General features: G+C 60.8%; 1 protein-coding gene across 1 annotated transcript in view; it reads right to left on the minus strand.

Moving 5' to 3' along the window:
- Positions 1-1,038, minus strand: part of MOB2 (MOB kinase activator 2) — a 94,472-nt gene extending 93,434 nt beyond the window's left edge. The window contains exon 1 of the mRNA XM_055309095.1: positions 957-1,038. Coding sequence (XP_055165070.1) covers positions 957-973 — 17 coding nt within the window. The 5' untranslated portion in view covers positions 974-1,038. The remainder of the gene's footprint in view (positions 1-956) is intronic.
- Between the last annotated feature and the right edge of the window lie 14,572 nt (positions 1,039-15,610).

Here is a 15,610-nt window from a genome sequence, read left to right on the forward strand (position 1 = left end):
CTCCAGCCACCCCACCCCCCACCCCCCACCCCACCCCACCCCCCACCCCCCACCCCGCCGCCGCCGCCGCGGGCCAGGACGGGCCTCACCCATCTCCTCCGTGATCCTGACGGCACCCTCCTCCGCCCTGCCACCCGCAGCAGCCCCCGGACCCAGAAAGGAAACGCCGGGAGACCCTGCCCCGGCCTTTCAGGACTTCCCCCAGCCCCGGGCCACGGGCGACAGCCCCCGGACGGCTGCCCTCCCCTCCCGGCCCTGCTCCGGCCCCGCTCCCGCCCCGCTCCGGCCCCGCTCCGCCCGGGGCGGTGATGACAACGAGGGCTAAGCAGAGAGGGAGAAGCGCCTGCCCTCCCCGTTCCTCAAAATCAGAAAAGTTCCTTGCACAGGGCACTGCCGTCGGAGAACTTTCCGCAGCCGGGACGTTTCACCTCGCCGCCCTCGTCTCCAGGGCGCCGCACGCACCGCGAAGCGCAGGGCCAGCCCGCCAGGCGCCCTTCCTCCTCCACCCTCCGGCCCGCCGCCCGCACCGCGGCCCCGGCCCGCCGCCTCCCCGCGCCCTCCCCCGGGCCCCGCGCCGCGCCAGGACACCGGGCCGGCCGGCTTCTCCTCGCTCCGCGCAGCCGTTCCCGGCCGGCGGCAAAGTTCCCTCCTGCGGAGCCGCTTCCCCGCGGCGCCCGGCCACGGCGGCCGCCGTCCGCCCCCCCCCCCCGGCCCCCGACACCAGAGGCTCGGGCGGGGGCCCGTCCCGCACAGGCCGCCCGGCCCCGCTCCCGGCGGCTCCCGTCCGCGACCGCGACCGCGACCGCGACCGCGACCCCGGCCCCGGCCCCGAGGAGACGCCCCTCGCCCGCCCAGCCCGCTCCGCCCCGGCCCCACGCCCTGGACCGGTGCCGCCCGCAGCGCGCCCCGCGCCCCCCACCGCCGCCCCGGCCCGCCCGCCCGGCCGCCCGACTCACCCCATGAGCCAGTCCATGGCTGCTCGGGGCCCGCCGCCCGACACGCTCGGCCCTCAGCCCGCGGCGGCGGCGGCGGCCGGAAGTAAACACTCACTCGCGCACTCCCACACGCGCGCCACGGGCGCCGCCGGAAGTGACGCGGTAGCGCGCCACCCGCCGGGAAACGTAGTCCCGGAGGCCTCTGGGGCCCCCACCGGCCCTGCAGGGATCCTTCTCCCTTCCTCCTTCTATCCCCCTCCCCTTCGCCCCTCCTGCTGGCTGTTCGTTCCCTCACACCCGTGATGTCCCCTCAACCCGGGATGGCCCCTCACACCCGGGATGGCCCCTCACACCCTGGATGTCCCCTCACACCCGGGATGGCCCCTCACACGGGGCTGACCCCTCAACCCGGGATGGCCCCTCACACCCTGGATGTCCCCTCACCCCCGGGATGGCCCCTCACACCCTGGATGTCCCCTCACCCCCGGGATGGCCCCTCACACCCTGGATGTCCCCTCACACCCGGGATGGCCCCTCACACGGGGCTGACCCCTCAACCCGGGATGGCCCCTCACACCCTGGATGTCCCCTCACACCCGGGATGGCCCCTCACACCCTGGATGTCCCCTCACACCCGGGATGGCCCCTCACACCCTGGATGTCCCCTCACCCCGGGATGGCCCCTCACCCCGGGATGGCCCCTCACACGGGGCTGACCCCTCAACCCGGGATGGCCCCTCACACCCTGGATGTCCCCTCACACCCGGGATGGCCCCTCACCCCGGGCTGACCCCTCACACCCGGGATGGCCCCTCACACCCTGGATGTCCCCTCACACCCGGGATGGCCCCTCACACCCTGGATGTCCCCTCACACCCGGGATGGCCCCTCACACCCTGGATGTCCCCTCACCCCCGGGATGGCCCCTCACCCCGGGATGGCCCCTCACACGGGGCTGACCCCTCACACCCTGGATGTCCCCTCACACCCGGGATGACCCCTCACACCCTGGATGGCCCCTCACACCGGGCTGACCTCTCACCCCGGATGGCCCCTCACACCCGGGATGGCCCCTCACACGGGGCTGACCTCTCACACCCGGATGGCCCCTCACACCCGGGATGGCCCCTCACACGGGGCTGACCTCTCACACGAGGCTGACCCCTCACACCCTGGATGTCCCCTCACACACGGGGCTGACCCCTCAACCCGGGATGGCCCCTCACACGGGGCTGACCTCTCACACCCGGGATGGCCCCTCACACCCGGGATGGCCCCTCACACGGGGCTGACCTCTCACACCCTGGATGGCCCCTCACACCCGGGATGGCCCCTCACACGGGGCTGACCTCTCACACGAGGCTGACCCCTCAACCCGGGATGGCCCCTCACACCCGGGATGGCCCCTCACACCCGGGATGGCCCCTCACACGGGGCTGACCTCTCACACGAGGCTGACCCCTCACACCCTGGATGTCCCCTCACACACGGGGCTGACCCCTCAACCCGGATGGCCCCTCACACGGGGCTGACCTCTCACACCCTGGATGGCCCCTCACACGGGGCTGACCCCTCAACCCGGGATGGCCCCTCACACCCTGGATGTCCCCTCACCCCCGGGATGGCCCCTCGCACTGGGGATGTCCCCTCACTCTGGAAGGACCCCTCACACTGTGATGTCCCCTCACGCCAAAGATGTCCCCACACACTCTGGGCTTGCCCCCTGCACCCTGTACTGTTTCCCGCCTGGACTGTCCCCCTGCACCTGCCAGTGCCCCGCGCCCCTATGTCCCCTCCTCACTCTTAGAGGAGCTCCCCCAGAACTCCTGTCCCCATCAAGTCTCCTGCTGCCATGTTGCCTCCTTTCCAGACTCAGGAGGACTCAGGAATCCTGCCCTCAGGGGCATCAGTAGAAAAAGCGTGGACACTGTTTATGGGTGGACACAGGGCTGCTGGCAGCATGGCCTGGAGAGCTGGGGGGCCCCTGAGACCGTGCTCTGACCATGACCTGCCCGCTGATGCTGAGCCCCCACCATCCCGCCATCCCCACAGCAGGAGCAGCACATGGACCGTGTTACCCCTGCTGCCCTAGTAGCCATGGGGGGCCGGGGACACGGGTACAGCCAATGAGGCAAACCCGAACATGGGTGACTTCGAGGAGCAGTGGCCAGCACGGGCTGCCTTCCTTTAAAGTTCTTGAGGCAAGAAAGATGTGGCCCCGCTGGAAGTCCCACCTAACAGCTCCCTCAGCCCACACCGCTAGCTGCAGGCTGCCGCCACTGCTGGGCACCAGGGACCGACACCCCTCGGTGCTGATGCCGGAGAGGGGCAGGTGCTACCGGGCCCGGGAAGCCTAGGTCATTCCCCTGTGTGCGGTTGAACAGGAGGTGGTCTGTTCCTAGAGGAAGAGGCAGCCCCCACCTGCCAAGGGGAGGACTCCTGCGGAGATTCCAGTGGAGGAGGCCAGGAGTGGAACCCACCACCAGGATCCACCCCATTGTGCCGCTTATACTAACTCCGTTCTCTCCACACCTATACTTCAAAGGGGGAGGGGGGCGTTCTGTGCACCATCATGCACCTGCCCGTCCTGTCCTTAAGCTCGACTCACACCTTTCTAATGGGCCTGAGTCTCATCGGCGATTGCCAGGATCCACAGAGATCTCTTCTCTCCCTCGACTGCCTTCATGATCGTGAAACTCGGGGGGTGGGGGGGGACATTGCAAACTTTAGCACCAGCCACCACCTGAGATCAAGCAATGAGGCCAGATAAAGGAAAGAAGAAGGGAATTCACTTAATATGTAATGACTCTGAGGGGAAGAATGTGCACATCCGGCTGCCTCTCCACCCAGGGCAGTGACCCAAACCATGTTCCCGAGGAATATGAACTCCAGGTAGTCCCACCTGTTGTGACCATCCACTAACCAGTGCCCTTGCGCATGGAAGTCCAGGGAAGTGCTGCAGTCTCCACCCATCTTTCTCCTGCCGCCCCTGTGGACCAGCAATCCTGTGTCCCCTCCAGAGCCTGGGGGTCAGATCCCTGCTCGTCCACTCACTGCCTGGGTGACTTGGACGAGTTGTTTGATGTCCCTGTGACTCAGTGTCTTTACTAATGTGATGGGGATAATAATGTTGCCAAATGTGTCATGAGAAACTTGGCGAGTTCGCAGGTGTAGGCTGAAGGTGATGAGGCAGGCAGGTATGACTGGGTATATCGGGATTATGACCTAACTGCTCATGGCAATTTTCCTGAGCTCAAAGTCAGTGGCCTTTCCCTCGATGGTGGTGTATTGCTGGGCACACCCCACTTTACAGCTCTGTGTCGCCCAGTTCATAATGGACAGTTCAGATCACACGGCATGTGATGCCCTTTCTCCTCCTCTCTTTTCTCGTCTTCTTCTTCCTTACGCACCCCCTTCCACTTTCTCCCAGCTTCCCATGTGGACAGAGTAGCCAGTGGAAGTGGTTGTGTGGCTTCCAGGAAGTCCTTCCTTTCTACCCCCAGCCCTGGTCCAATCATCTGGTTCCTACTGATAATAGGTGAGGGATGGCTAAAGATCTTGTAGCCATCTTGGACCATGAGGCATGTGGATGACAACGGAGCATAGAGATAGCACTGAGCTTCCAGAAACGACCACAGCAGTCCTGAACTTCCTGCCTCTGGACTTCTTTTAATTGAAAAAAATCCCAATTAAGTCACCGTTCTTTCCTGTCCCTGTTATCTGAAGCTAAAAGGCAACTGCCTCAGTGATACACTCAGGACAATGTATGTCTTCTTCCTGGTGTCCAGGTGATTGAAATATAAAAGCTTGTCTTCTTTGCAGGGTATGTCATGACTTTGCAGGGTATGTCATGACTTTCCCAGACCACTAAACCCCTGAAATTTCACACAGCTGTGTCCGAGTTCCTAAAGTCAAGGGGAATAACCCTCTGGCAAGCACGTATATTTTATCAGCATCCTGGGCTTCATGGCCTACTGGCAGGACATCCTCCATACAGTGGAGTGGTGTGAAATCCCAAGGCATGCTGGGATAGCCAATGTCTGTGTGGACTGAGCTGTGTGGAAAACACAAGCGATGATCTGACCCTGTGGCATGAAGGTGGAGGCATACCAGCAGTCTCGCCAAAAGGACAGAGCACCGCTCTCGGCTTCTCAGTTTATGGGACAAGGCAGGGCGTGTCTGCATGAGCCACGGCTGAGTCATACATGTGCTGACTTGCTCCAGGAAGGGCATCACATCTGGAAGACAGCAGCCGTTGGAATCATCACGTCTCTAAACTTGCAGCAACACAGTGTCCATCTCCTGCACAGACGATGTAGAAGAGTGACGGGAGCCCTGTCCCTCTTGACTCTTAGGCTGGGACGGCGGGCTCAGGACTGGCCTTCTCTGCAGGTGAAGTGTGTGCCGTCCCTTTGAGCTGGGAGGTGGAAATGTAGGATTTTCAATTAGCCCTCCCTTCTCGTCATGCCCTCATTCACTTGGCAAAGAAGTACCGAGTGCCAACTGCTTGCCAGGCCCTCATGAGGTGCGCAGAATACAATGTAGACAAAGCAGACAAAATTCTGCCCCTGTGGAGCTTACAGGCGGCTGGGAGGAGATGGGATGAAAGAACAATAAGAAAGACACATACTAGGTCAGACACTAACACCAACGACAGGGACAAGGGATGCTGGCTGCCCCCCCGCCCCCATGACCTCAGAATGGGACCTTACTTGTAATGAGGGTAATTGTGGATTAAATCAGTCAGGAGGAGGACCTGGAGGCTAGGGTGGGTACCTAAGCCAGTATGATGGGTCTCCTTATAAAACAGGAGAAATCAGGAGTGCAGAGGGAAGGCTGTGAGATGAGACCCAGGGAGAAGACAGCCATCTTCAGGCCGGGGGAGGCCTGGGCCCCATCCTCACCCTCATCCACAGCCTTGGGAGGAACCAGCCCTGCCCCACCAAAGATTTCAGGGTTTCTGATCTCCAGAACTGCAAGACAATAAATTTCTGTTGTTTTAAGTCACCAAGTTTGTGTTGCTTTGTTACTACTGTAGGCACCAGTCCTCTACCTCCCCTCTCACCAGGCACCCGCCTCCTGCCAGGATCCCAAGGGGCTTGTCAGCCAGGAGTCCTTGGACTGGGAAACAGGGCTTTGTTTCCCTAACTGTGCTTTGCCCTGGGCAGGGACCTGCAGGAATTCCCCCCAAAGGAATAGTCTTCTGTTGTGGGGTGGAGGGAGACACTTCCAGCATAAGGATGGATGCATGGCCAAGACTCCGGGGAGAGATGAGTCTCTGTTCAGCGGCTGACCTGGGACAGAAGCTGAGCCCTGTTGGGTCCTCCCTTCACTGACTCTCTCTGTCCCTCGGGCTTATTCCCCGCCCCCAGCGGGCCCCTGCCCAAGAGTGGGTCAGTGCTGAGCATCCTTCCCTGGGCACAGGGCAGTCCTCGTGACACCTGTTCTGCACCCTGGAGGCTGGAGAACAAAGTCTGCCTGTCTCCTCTGAGCCAGTCCCTGTGCTGGGTACGGTCCCAGGTGAGGCTGAGGGTGAGCCAGGGCAGTGCTCAGACAGCCTGTTCCATCCCTACCCACCCCCGCCCAGTGTCAGCGTGTCATTGTCGGAGAAGCCTGGCAGTGTGCTGTGGGAAGCCTGTCCCAGGGGAGCTTCAGGGTTGGCGGCCCCTCCATCCCTCCTGGAGCATCGGGTCTTCTGAGCCTTTGGCTTAACACCATAGGTGCCCTCCCACAGACCTGTCGTGGGCCGGCTGCCTTGTGCACGCTCAGCGGCTCACACCTCACACCGTTTGGGGAGCGACTGTCAGCAGGACCCTGAGGCTCTCAGAGGGTCAGAGACTGCCAAAAGTCCCTCAGCAAGCTGCAGGCAGTGGGATGCCAGAGCCCTCTGCTCCCAAGCCCACCATCTTCCCACTCTGTCCCACTTCCCAGTGGGGCGCTCCTCCCTGGGTCTTGAGAAACAGTGGACGGGGCCCCCCATGGGAGTAACCTTCGGAGGGGCTCCTCCAAAGCACCAGCAGCTGAGCTGCCTCTGGAGACCTCCAGGCTTCGGCTCCTTTCCCTGCAGAGAGCAGGAAGCCCCTCTGTGGTGCATTTGGCCTCAGAGCTGACTGGTGTCCATGGGGCAGCTAGGGCCAGGGCCCAGACATCCATACCACCTGGAGTCACTTTAGTCTCCTGCTGTATGTACAGCCTGCAGGTAGGGGCCCTCAGCTCCCTGTCTTATAGGTGTGGCTCAGCAAGCTGGTGCAGGGCGCGTCCTGGAAGGCCCAGAAGGCAGGTGCATCAGCTCCTAGGTTGGTCACCACCCCCACTGTCTCCCACCCATGTCACACCTGGCATACCAGGTGCTCCTTCCTCCTCCAGGCCTCCCTCCCTGGAGCATGCAGATGACTGCTCAAAGCTCTGGCCAATGGAGGTCCCCTGAGAACCAGGGACAAGCAATGCCTCTGCTCCAGAAACCCACCTTGCTTACTTACCTGACAGTGGCTGGTGTCTGAAGAAGAGTAGGACCTTTCACATTAATGACTTATCATGCTTCCTCCCATCTGAAGACTCATTGTCACGCCAAAGTTCAGAGGCTGTGCCCCAAAACCCCCGGACCCAGGTGACCTGGCCATCACCTCAGGCCTGGTGTGTGCGCAGCCTTAACCTTTAGACAAACCAAACTGGATTTGGGTGGGAGGCTGTCTCAATCCCCTAGGGCTGCTGTGACAAATGACCAGAAACCAGGTGGCTGAAAACCACAGAAATGTCTTCCTCTGCAGTCTTGGGGCCGGAAGTCTGCACTGAGGTGTCAGCAGATCCAAGGGAGGCTCTTACTTGCTTATCTGGGGACGGCTGGTGTTCCTTGGCTTGGAGGCACCTCACTCACTGTGGTCTCTGCTTCCCCCTTCACACTGCCTTCTCCGTGTATGGGTTCTGTGTCTGCGTCCAAACTGTATACGGACACCAGGACACCAGTTGTTGGATAATGGCCCACCCTTATGACCCCCGCCTACCTACCTTGGTTACCTCTGCAAAGACCCCATTTCCAAATAAGATGACTTTCACAGTACTTTAGGACTCTCACATATCCTCTTGGGGCACACAATTCAACCCATGCCAGGGGTGGTTCCTTAGACATGACCCACAACACATATGACACACTTTCCCTGGGATATAGACGGGGCTCAGTAATTCCCCAAAGACTTACATTGATCTACGTGGGACTTGTCACTAAGGAAACACTGGCTTCCAAGGTGGTAGTCGAGCTTCTTTCTTAGGAATGAATCACCAATGCAGACCTTGGATTTTCCCTTCTGTTCTCAGCCTCTTGGGGTTCCACTCACTTGACTCTCTACTTGGGATTTTCTTTTTTTTTTCTTTTTTTCTTTTTTTAATTTTTTTTTCTCTACTTGGGATTTTCAATGGCATTTCTAACCTCCATTACCTCTGGGCCTTCACTGCCCAGAGGAACACCCTCTCCCTGGACCCTCCGAGGCAGAAGAGAAATTGCGTGAACTCTGTCCCATAACTCCATGGCCCTGAATGTCCGGCTAGCTTCTCTCCCACAGAAGAGGATGTTTTGCATTTTATTATTTGCTCTGCCATCCAGCCCATGTCAACAAGAAATGACTTCATGGGGGCATCTGGGGTGTTCAGTCAGTGAAGCATTGGCCTTCAGCTCAGGTCATGATCCCAGAGTCTTGGGATTGAGGTCCACATCTAGCTGCCCGTTCAGCAGGGAGCCTGCTTCTCCCCCTTCCGCCGACTGACACCCCACCTACCTGTAGTTACTGTCAAATAAATAAATAAAATCTTAAAAAAAAAAAAAGAAATGACTTCATGAAGGTGTGTACTTCCATATAAGTTTTCACATGTCTCATTAGCAAAGGGCCTCCAAGACCAAGGTGATCTCCCTCTGACCATTGCTGCCTAGGACCCCAGGCCCTGCTCTCTCAATTTTTCGAAAAAAGATGAGCACGTGAGCGTTTGCTCAAGGTTTCCAGCTCCTCCCAGCGCTGGTCAATCCCAGCAGGAGCTGCCCCGGGCAGTGTCAATGACCACATGCTAGTGAAAGGACAACACCCTGGCCCCCAGCTCAGGGCTGGAACCCCGGGGGATCCACAAGGGAGGCTCAGGCTGGGCCAAAAAGTGAGGAAGCGCTCACTCTCTGGGTCGCGTTGACGGCCTAGCTGCCTCTCTTGCCTCACTCTAGCCTTGCCCTGGTTCTGGGACCCCCATTCTAGACCTGAGCACAGAAAGGGGAATCAGGAAGGTGGGAAGGTGTGAGCCTGCAGAGGGTGGTGGGGTGCACCAGGTGCCCTACCAGGCCCAGCTTCCTGCCTCCGCCCCCGCCCCCGGGGTTCCTAGCCCCGCCCCACCTCCCAGGAGTGCTGGCTCCTGCCTGCCTTCCAGGGGTCTGGCCCTCACCCGGCTTCCAGGGAGGGGGACCAGGGGGTCCCACCCACCTGCCTCTCCTCCTGGGGGAAATCCTGCCTCCCTGGGGGTCCTGCCTCCACCCTGCCTTCAGGGGATGGGGGTGCCCTGACCCCAGCAGGGTCCTCTCTCAGCAGCCAGAGCTGGCTTGGAGGGGTGGGACTGGAGAACCCGGTGCAGAGGAGCCCCAGCACAAGGAGGAAACAAGACTGGCGGGATTTCCCTCACCAACCCAGGACCCTGTGTCCCAGTGCCTGGTAGGCAGTACCAGCGCTCCTCCCCACCCCATCTAGCCCCTCATAGCCCTACCCACAACCCTCAGAACCATCCTTTCCAATGAAGGTGAGGCCCTCTGCTGCCCCCACCCCCCGTGTAGAAGGTGTAGAGAGTACCTGGCAGGCAGCAGGTGGAGACCCTGCAGGATGCTCCTTGAGGACCCAAGCCCCAGGGTCACCATATCTCGGGGCAGGAAGTCACTGACCAACTGGGTTAGGAATTGCCCCTTGGCATGTGCTCACCACTCCTCCCACCACTTCCACCCAGTAGGAGAACCATAAGTCTCCCCTCCCTCTACCCTCACACCCGGCAGCCAGCCCCCAGCAACCCTTTCTGAGGTGTTGGCCCAGTCTACTCTGTTTACCCTCAGGACAGAACACAATCCTCAGGGGCTACCCAGCCCCATCCTTCTCCCTGCACTAACCCCACTCTATACTCTAAAGAGCACGGGGGCCCAGGGTAGATGCCTGGTCAATAAATGAGTCATGTGGCCTGACCTAGTAGATTCTCTCACATTACAGGACTTGCATATGCTGTTCCTTCTATCTGCAATGCCCTTCCTTTTAGAGAACTCCTACTCATCCCTCAAGGCCTCTGTCAAAAGCCCCCTTCCTCCAGGCACTACTTCCTTCAAGTAGCAGCATTTCTTGCACATACCCTGTCACAGGATCCACTGATGTCACCATGGTGGCATGTCACATGGCCTCCACCACTCATCTTCCATTGTACTGGGGGGCCAGGGGAACTTTGGGGATGAGGGATCTATCTTGTGTGGATCCCCAGCACCAGGGGTGCTACAGTAGTGAGTAAATTGAAAAAAAATCGCAGAAGATGGGAGCAGGAAAGTAAGCCAGGGATATTCTCTCCCAGCTTCACTGCCCCTTCACAGATGGCAGGGAGCTCCTGGGTGGAGCTGCTGGGGCCAGGAAGAGAAAAAGAGGGTGCTTTGTCGACAGGTCCTCCAGAATAGGGGGTGGGGGTGAAGCAGAGGAAGCATCCAGATGAGAGGGGAGGGGAGGGCTCAAGAACAGTAGCCAGTACCGCTTACTAGGGCTGCAGGGGTGAAAGGGGCAGTGAAAGGGGCAGTGAAGGTGTGGAGCTGAGATAACAGTGAGAGGTGTTGAGATCAGCTAGACTGCAGATGGCACCCAGCAGTATGGGATTTCCGGGTCTGAAGGTCAAGGATCCAGTCTGGAGATAGACCTGGGGCCGGTGTCTGCAGCGTCCCTGAAGCCCTGGGTGTGGCTGACCTTCCTGTGGGGCCTGGAGGCCGGTCTCGGGCAGTTGAGGCCTCCGAAGGGCCAAGGGGAGGGCCTCAGAGAGGGGCAGGTGGGAGCCATGGGGCTCAGGAGCGCGGGACACCCCAACGCGCCCCGCCAGCGGGGGCCCCGCCAGGGCTGGGGCTACTCCGCCTCGAACTGGCTGCCCCTCGGCGGGCGCGGGCAGCAGATGGCGCTGCCGGGCTGCTGTGGGCCCGGTGGCTCCCGGGGCTGGGGCTGGGCGGCCGACGCGGCCAGAGGGGAGCCCGAGGCCCAAAGGAACGCGCCCCCCGCCCCCGCCCCCGCCCCCGCCCGGGGCCGCCCCCGGAGGGCCGCTCGGCCCGCCCGGCCCGGCCCGGCCCGCCCTGCCCAGCGGCTCTTCGGCCCCGGGGGCCAGGACCGGGATGGGGGGCGCGGGCTACCGGCGCGGGCTACCGGCGCTCAGCCGCGGAGCCGGTGTCAGCGCTCCCGCCCTCCGCTCCGGGCCGGCGGGGGCGCGCGGCGGGGAGGGCGCCCGGGAGCGCTGGCGCGGCGCTCCGAGGATGAAGGGCGCCGCGGCGGGCCGGCAGGCGGGCGTCCGGGGGCGGGCGCGGCCCTTCCCGGCGTGAGCTCATCGCGAGCCGCGGGCGCACCCACCGCGCCCGACCTCCCGACCCTTGGAGCCCGGGGCTGGCCTCTGGGATCGGAGCGCGGCGGGGGTGCTTCTTGGGAAGCGCAGAGGCCGGCGGCTCCCGCCCGGGCTCCGGGACCCGGGGTGCCCCCGTACCTGCCCCGACGTCCCCGCCCCTCGCGGGGCCCCGCCCGCGCCCGCCGGCCGCACCCCTGCCCCGCAGGCGGAGAGGCAGCCTCCAGCTCCAGCTGGGGCCTCGGCTCCGGGGCGGGGCAGCCAACCACCTGCCAGGAGAGGTGGGGGCCGAGCGACCCTCCCGCACTCCGCCCTCGGGCGGGGCCCCTGCCCTGCTGCGGTTCCCGTTAGGGCTGACTCGCGGGGAGGGGCTTAGCAGCTGCGTCCACACCCCCCCTAAAGCCCGCCGCCAGGACGCCAGCCTGCCCATCTGTCCCCAAAGCTGACCACTGACAGATCAGGAGCAGAGAGGGGCGGGTGCCTGCGGGGAGTGTCCCCCGGTGGGAACCCAGAAGGATATCATGGGGAGGGGCGAGGGGTGCAGGGAGGAGGCCCTGGGCTTGCACCTCTGCCACCCCCGCCCCTGCCTGTGGGGACTCAGCCCTGTCCAGCCTGGACTAAGCCCCCAGGCCCCCAGATAAATAGGTGGAAGAGAGAAAAGCTTCCCCCTCTGCTCAGGGCCATCCCATCAGCTGCAGCCTGTCTTTGGGAAGTCCCAGGGCCACTGAGCCCAGAGGACCGTCCTGTGGGGCTTTGCCTAGCGGGGGTGGGGGTGGGGTGGGGTGGTGGCCCTTTCTGCCCAGCCTGGGAGTTGTGTGTGAGGGATGTTGGAGGGGGCTCCTGTGCCAGGGACTAAAGTCAGAAGGGGTGAGGAAGGAGAGGCACGGAATCTCATCCCTGCTGGGCACCAAGAGGAGGCCACTCTGCCACCTGAGACACAGGCGGGGAGCAGGGGCAGGCTCAAGTCCCCACCCTTCTCCGTCAGGGGACAGCCCCCTGGCTCGGTCACTCTCCGCCCACCCCTACCGCCTGCATCAGGCCGGTAAGGTTCTGACTTCACCCTTCCTCTGCGGCTGTTTCTGTGTGCAAACACTCCGTTAGCCCGGGGAGGGGGGGCGGGGGGGGGCAGGGGGGGCGCTCTCTCCGGCCACCGCTGCAGGAGTCCAGCCCCTCCCCCTCCTCTTCTCCCACTTCTATTTCGAGCTCTCCTTGGCTATTTATAGGAAGGTCCGCCAATTGCGTCAGGCTGAGTCTGGCTTCTTGGGCCCTATGCCAAGGGTACCAGCATCCCCGCTGGGTCAGCTACCTGGCCTGCTGGGTCCCGGGGGACCAGGTGTGTGTGCTGGCGCTGGGCTGGCTGTCCAGCAGATCCCCAATTGGCTGGGGCTCAGATGCAGCAGAGGAGCGGAGAGCACAGGATGGGGGTCAGGGGAGGAAGCCCCCTAATTTAAGACTGGGGGGCCGGCTGGCGGGGGTGTGTATAGAAAGGAAGAGGCAGCTTTCCCTCTGCTCCCAGAACTGTCCCTGCTGGGCTGCCCTGAGGAAGGGCCTTTGCTGCTCTGGTCTCCTCGTTGCTATTTGCAAAGAGCTGGGGAGAAGGCTTCCACCCGGCTAAGGAGGGCTGCACATGGTGGCCTCTGCCTCTTTTCCTCTGGAATGAAGGTCCCTTACCCAAATCCCAATCTGCTCTGGCTCCATCCATCTGACTTCAGGGAGCCCCTCTCCACCCACCCCTTACTCTCCTGAGACCACCCCACTCCCAGCCCCTCTCCTAGTGTTCCCCAGGAACTGGGTTGTTGGAAGTGTTTGCTCAGCTTTGAAAGGCTGGAGGGGCTCCCCAGGCACCTGCCTGCTTGGCAAAGATCTACCCCTGGCATCACCCTGCCCTGTGGCCTGTGTGTATTTGAGAGAGGGAGCAGTTCTTCCCCCCAGCCCACCAAGAACTCCTCAGAGGTCTGGGCACTGGCCCCCACATCTCAGCCTGGTGCCTTCCTGCCTGACCAACATTAGCTCTGGTTTTATCCTGGGGAGTGGAGGAGGAACTGCTCCCTTCCCCTCACCTTCATTAAGCTAACAGCACCATCTTCAGGGCCTGGCCACTCATTCAGAGATGACCCTATGTCTAGGGACCCCACAATGGCCAGGAACAGACCCCAGGGCAGCCTTGCCAGCCTAGACCCCTGCCCCCTGACAAAAGGATGAGACTACCCTGGGGGGTTGGCTCAAGGAGCCGTCTTCCCCGGGAGAGAAAGGTTCCTTTCCCGAGGGCTCATGCCATCTGCACAAGGCACCTCTGTGACACTCTGCTGGCAATCAGCCTGTATGCCCAGGACCCAACCAACCCTGTGCCACTTTCTGGAGAATGGGACACCGAACTGCCAGTTTGCATTTTTTTCAGATCCTTGGAGGCTCCACGGCTCCTCAGGAAGAACTACTTTTTGGCAGAACAGAGGAACCCCTTGCCCCATCCCTGCCTTTCAGAGCTGTGCACTCCCCCTCTCACTGGACCTCACCTTGCAGAGGTCATCAGCTTCTGCCTGGCCCCGAGGTGTTCAGCCCCACCTCCACCCTTTCTCTGTGGCCCTGGTACCGTGTCACCTCTCTACATATGTCCCAGTTCTCCAAATCCAACCTGGCTTTCAGAGGCCAAACCCCTCACCCCAAGCCTTCCTGAGAGCCAGCGGCTTCATGCTTCCCCGGCTAAGCCCCTTTAGGTTGGAGCTGGAAGGGGCTTGAGGGGCCACTGTGGCTGGCCCATTCCATGATACCTCTGCAGACTGCTCAGCTGGGATGAGCAGAGCCCAGAGTCAGGCATTGAGCCCACCCCAACTCTGCCCTGACTCTGAGGGATGTTGGAAAGTCAGTTCCTCTTGTTAAAAAACAAAATTCAACTGAAAGAAATTTGAAAATTTAATTGGCTTTATTTAAAGATTTGTGAATTGGGCAATATCCCACCTAGCAGGTAGAAAGAAGCTCTGGGGAGTGGTACAGAATGAAAGGTTTATATAGGCAGAAGTGGGGGAGAGGACAAGGAAGCTAAAAGAGTGGATTGTTTCAGGAAGGTCACCTTCCCTTAGGGAAGGCAGGGATCTTATCCAGCAGATGACCTCACTGGTGCTGACCAGGAAATTCCAGACTGAGTCCACCTCTGGGAGAGGCTGGAACTGCAGTTAGATTAGGTGATTAGTCTCGGCTTGCTGGTGGGGGGCTTAGCACAGGTGGCTCCATTTTGGGCCTGTTGTCACTCTTTTAGCACCTCCTTGGGTCCTGGAAAGGATTGAACTGGGTCTCTGCAGTGGTGCCCAGCTCTGAGCCTGTGCTTTATACATTGAACATTTACTGACCATCTTCTATAAGCAGGGACTAGGTGTCTGTATGCAGACCAGTGGTAGAATGGAGGCAGGCACACAGCTTCAACGTAAGGTAGACCAGCAGAAGTGCACCCTGTAATATGTTACTACTTATCCATCTTCTTTCTCTCCCTCCCTCCCTGCCTTCCTCCCATTTACCCATCCATCAATCTCCTGTCCACCAATCTACCTACCCATCCGACCACTAACCACCCAGCCAGCCTCCCATTTACTCATCTATCCACACATCTACACACTCAACCATCTACCCATCCATCCACCCATCTCACCCACCCATCCATATACCACTATTCACACAGCCACTCCCTAATCCCCCATCTATCAAACCCTTATACCCAGCCAGCCAGCCAGCCAGCCAGCCCTGGAGTATAAGTGCCTGAGGATTAGCTTTTTTGATTCTTAATGTAACTGCATGACTTTAAGCTTTTGATTGCTGAGACATTCACTTCAAAGACATCCATCTCAAATAAACACATTGCGAGCTACTGGACTGGATAAAGAGCCAGGCTGCCCCACCCAGGCAGTTCTGTTCTAGAAACTCCTCAGTGACTTGATAGCCAACCACTCTAGAAACCCCAGCCCCCACCCCCAACCCCCGAAAGTCAGAGACCAAGGTCCATGCAGCCTCCCTCTCTATCTGCGACCTTGCTGTCCCCTCCAGGAGCCATGAGCAGTAAAGCTTCCTCCAAGTTCCCTGATGGCTGGTGCTAAAGTGTGTCCTGT

Source organism: Nyctereutes procyonoides, unplaced genomic scaffold (genome assembly GCF_905146905.1).
Source record: "Nyctereutes procyonoides isolate TBG_1078 unplaced genomic scaffold, NYPRO_anot_genome, whole genome shotgun sequence".
NCBI classification, from domain to species: Eukaryota; Metazoa; Chordata; class Mammalia; order Carnivora; family Canidae; genus Nyctereutes; species Nyctereutes procyonoides.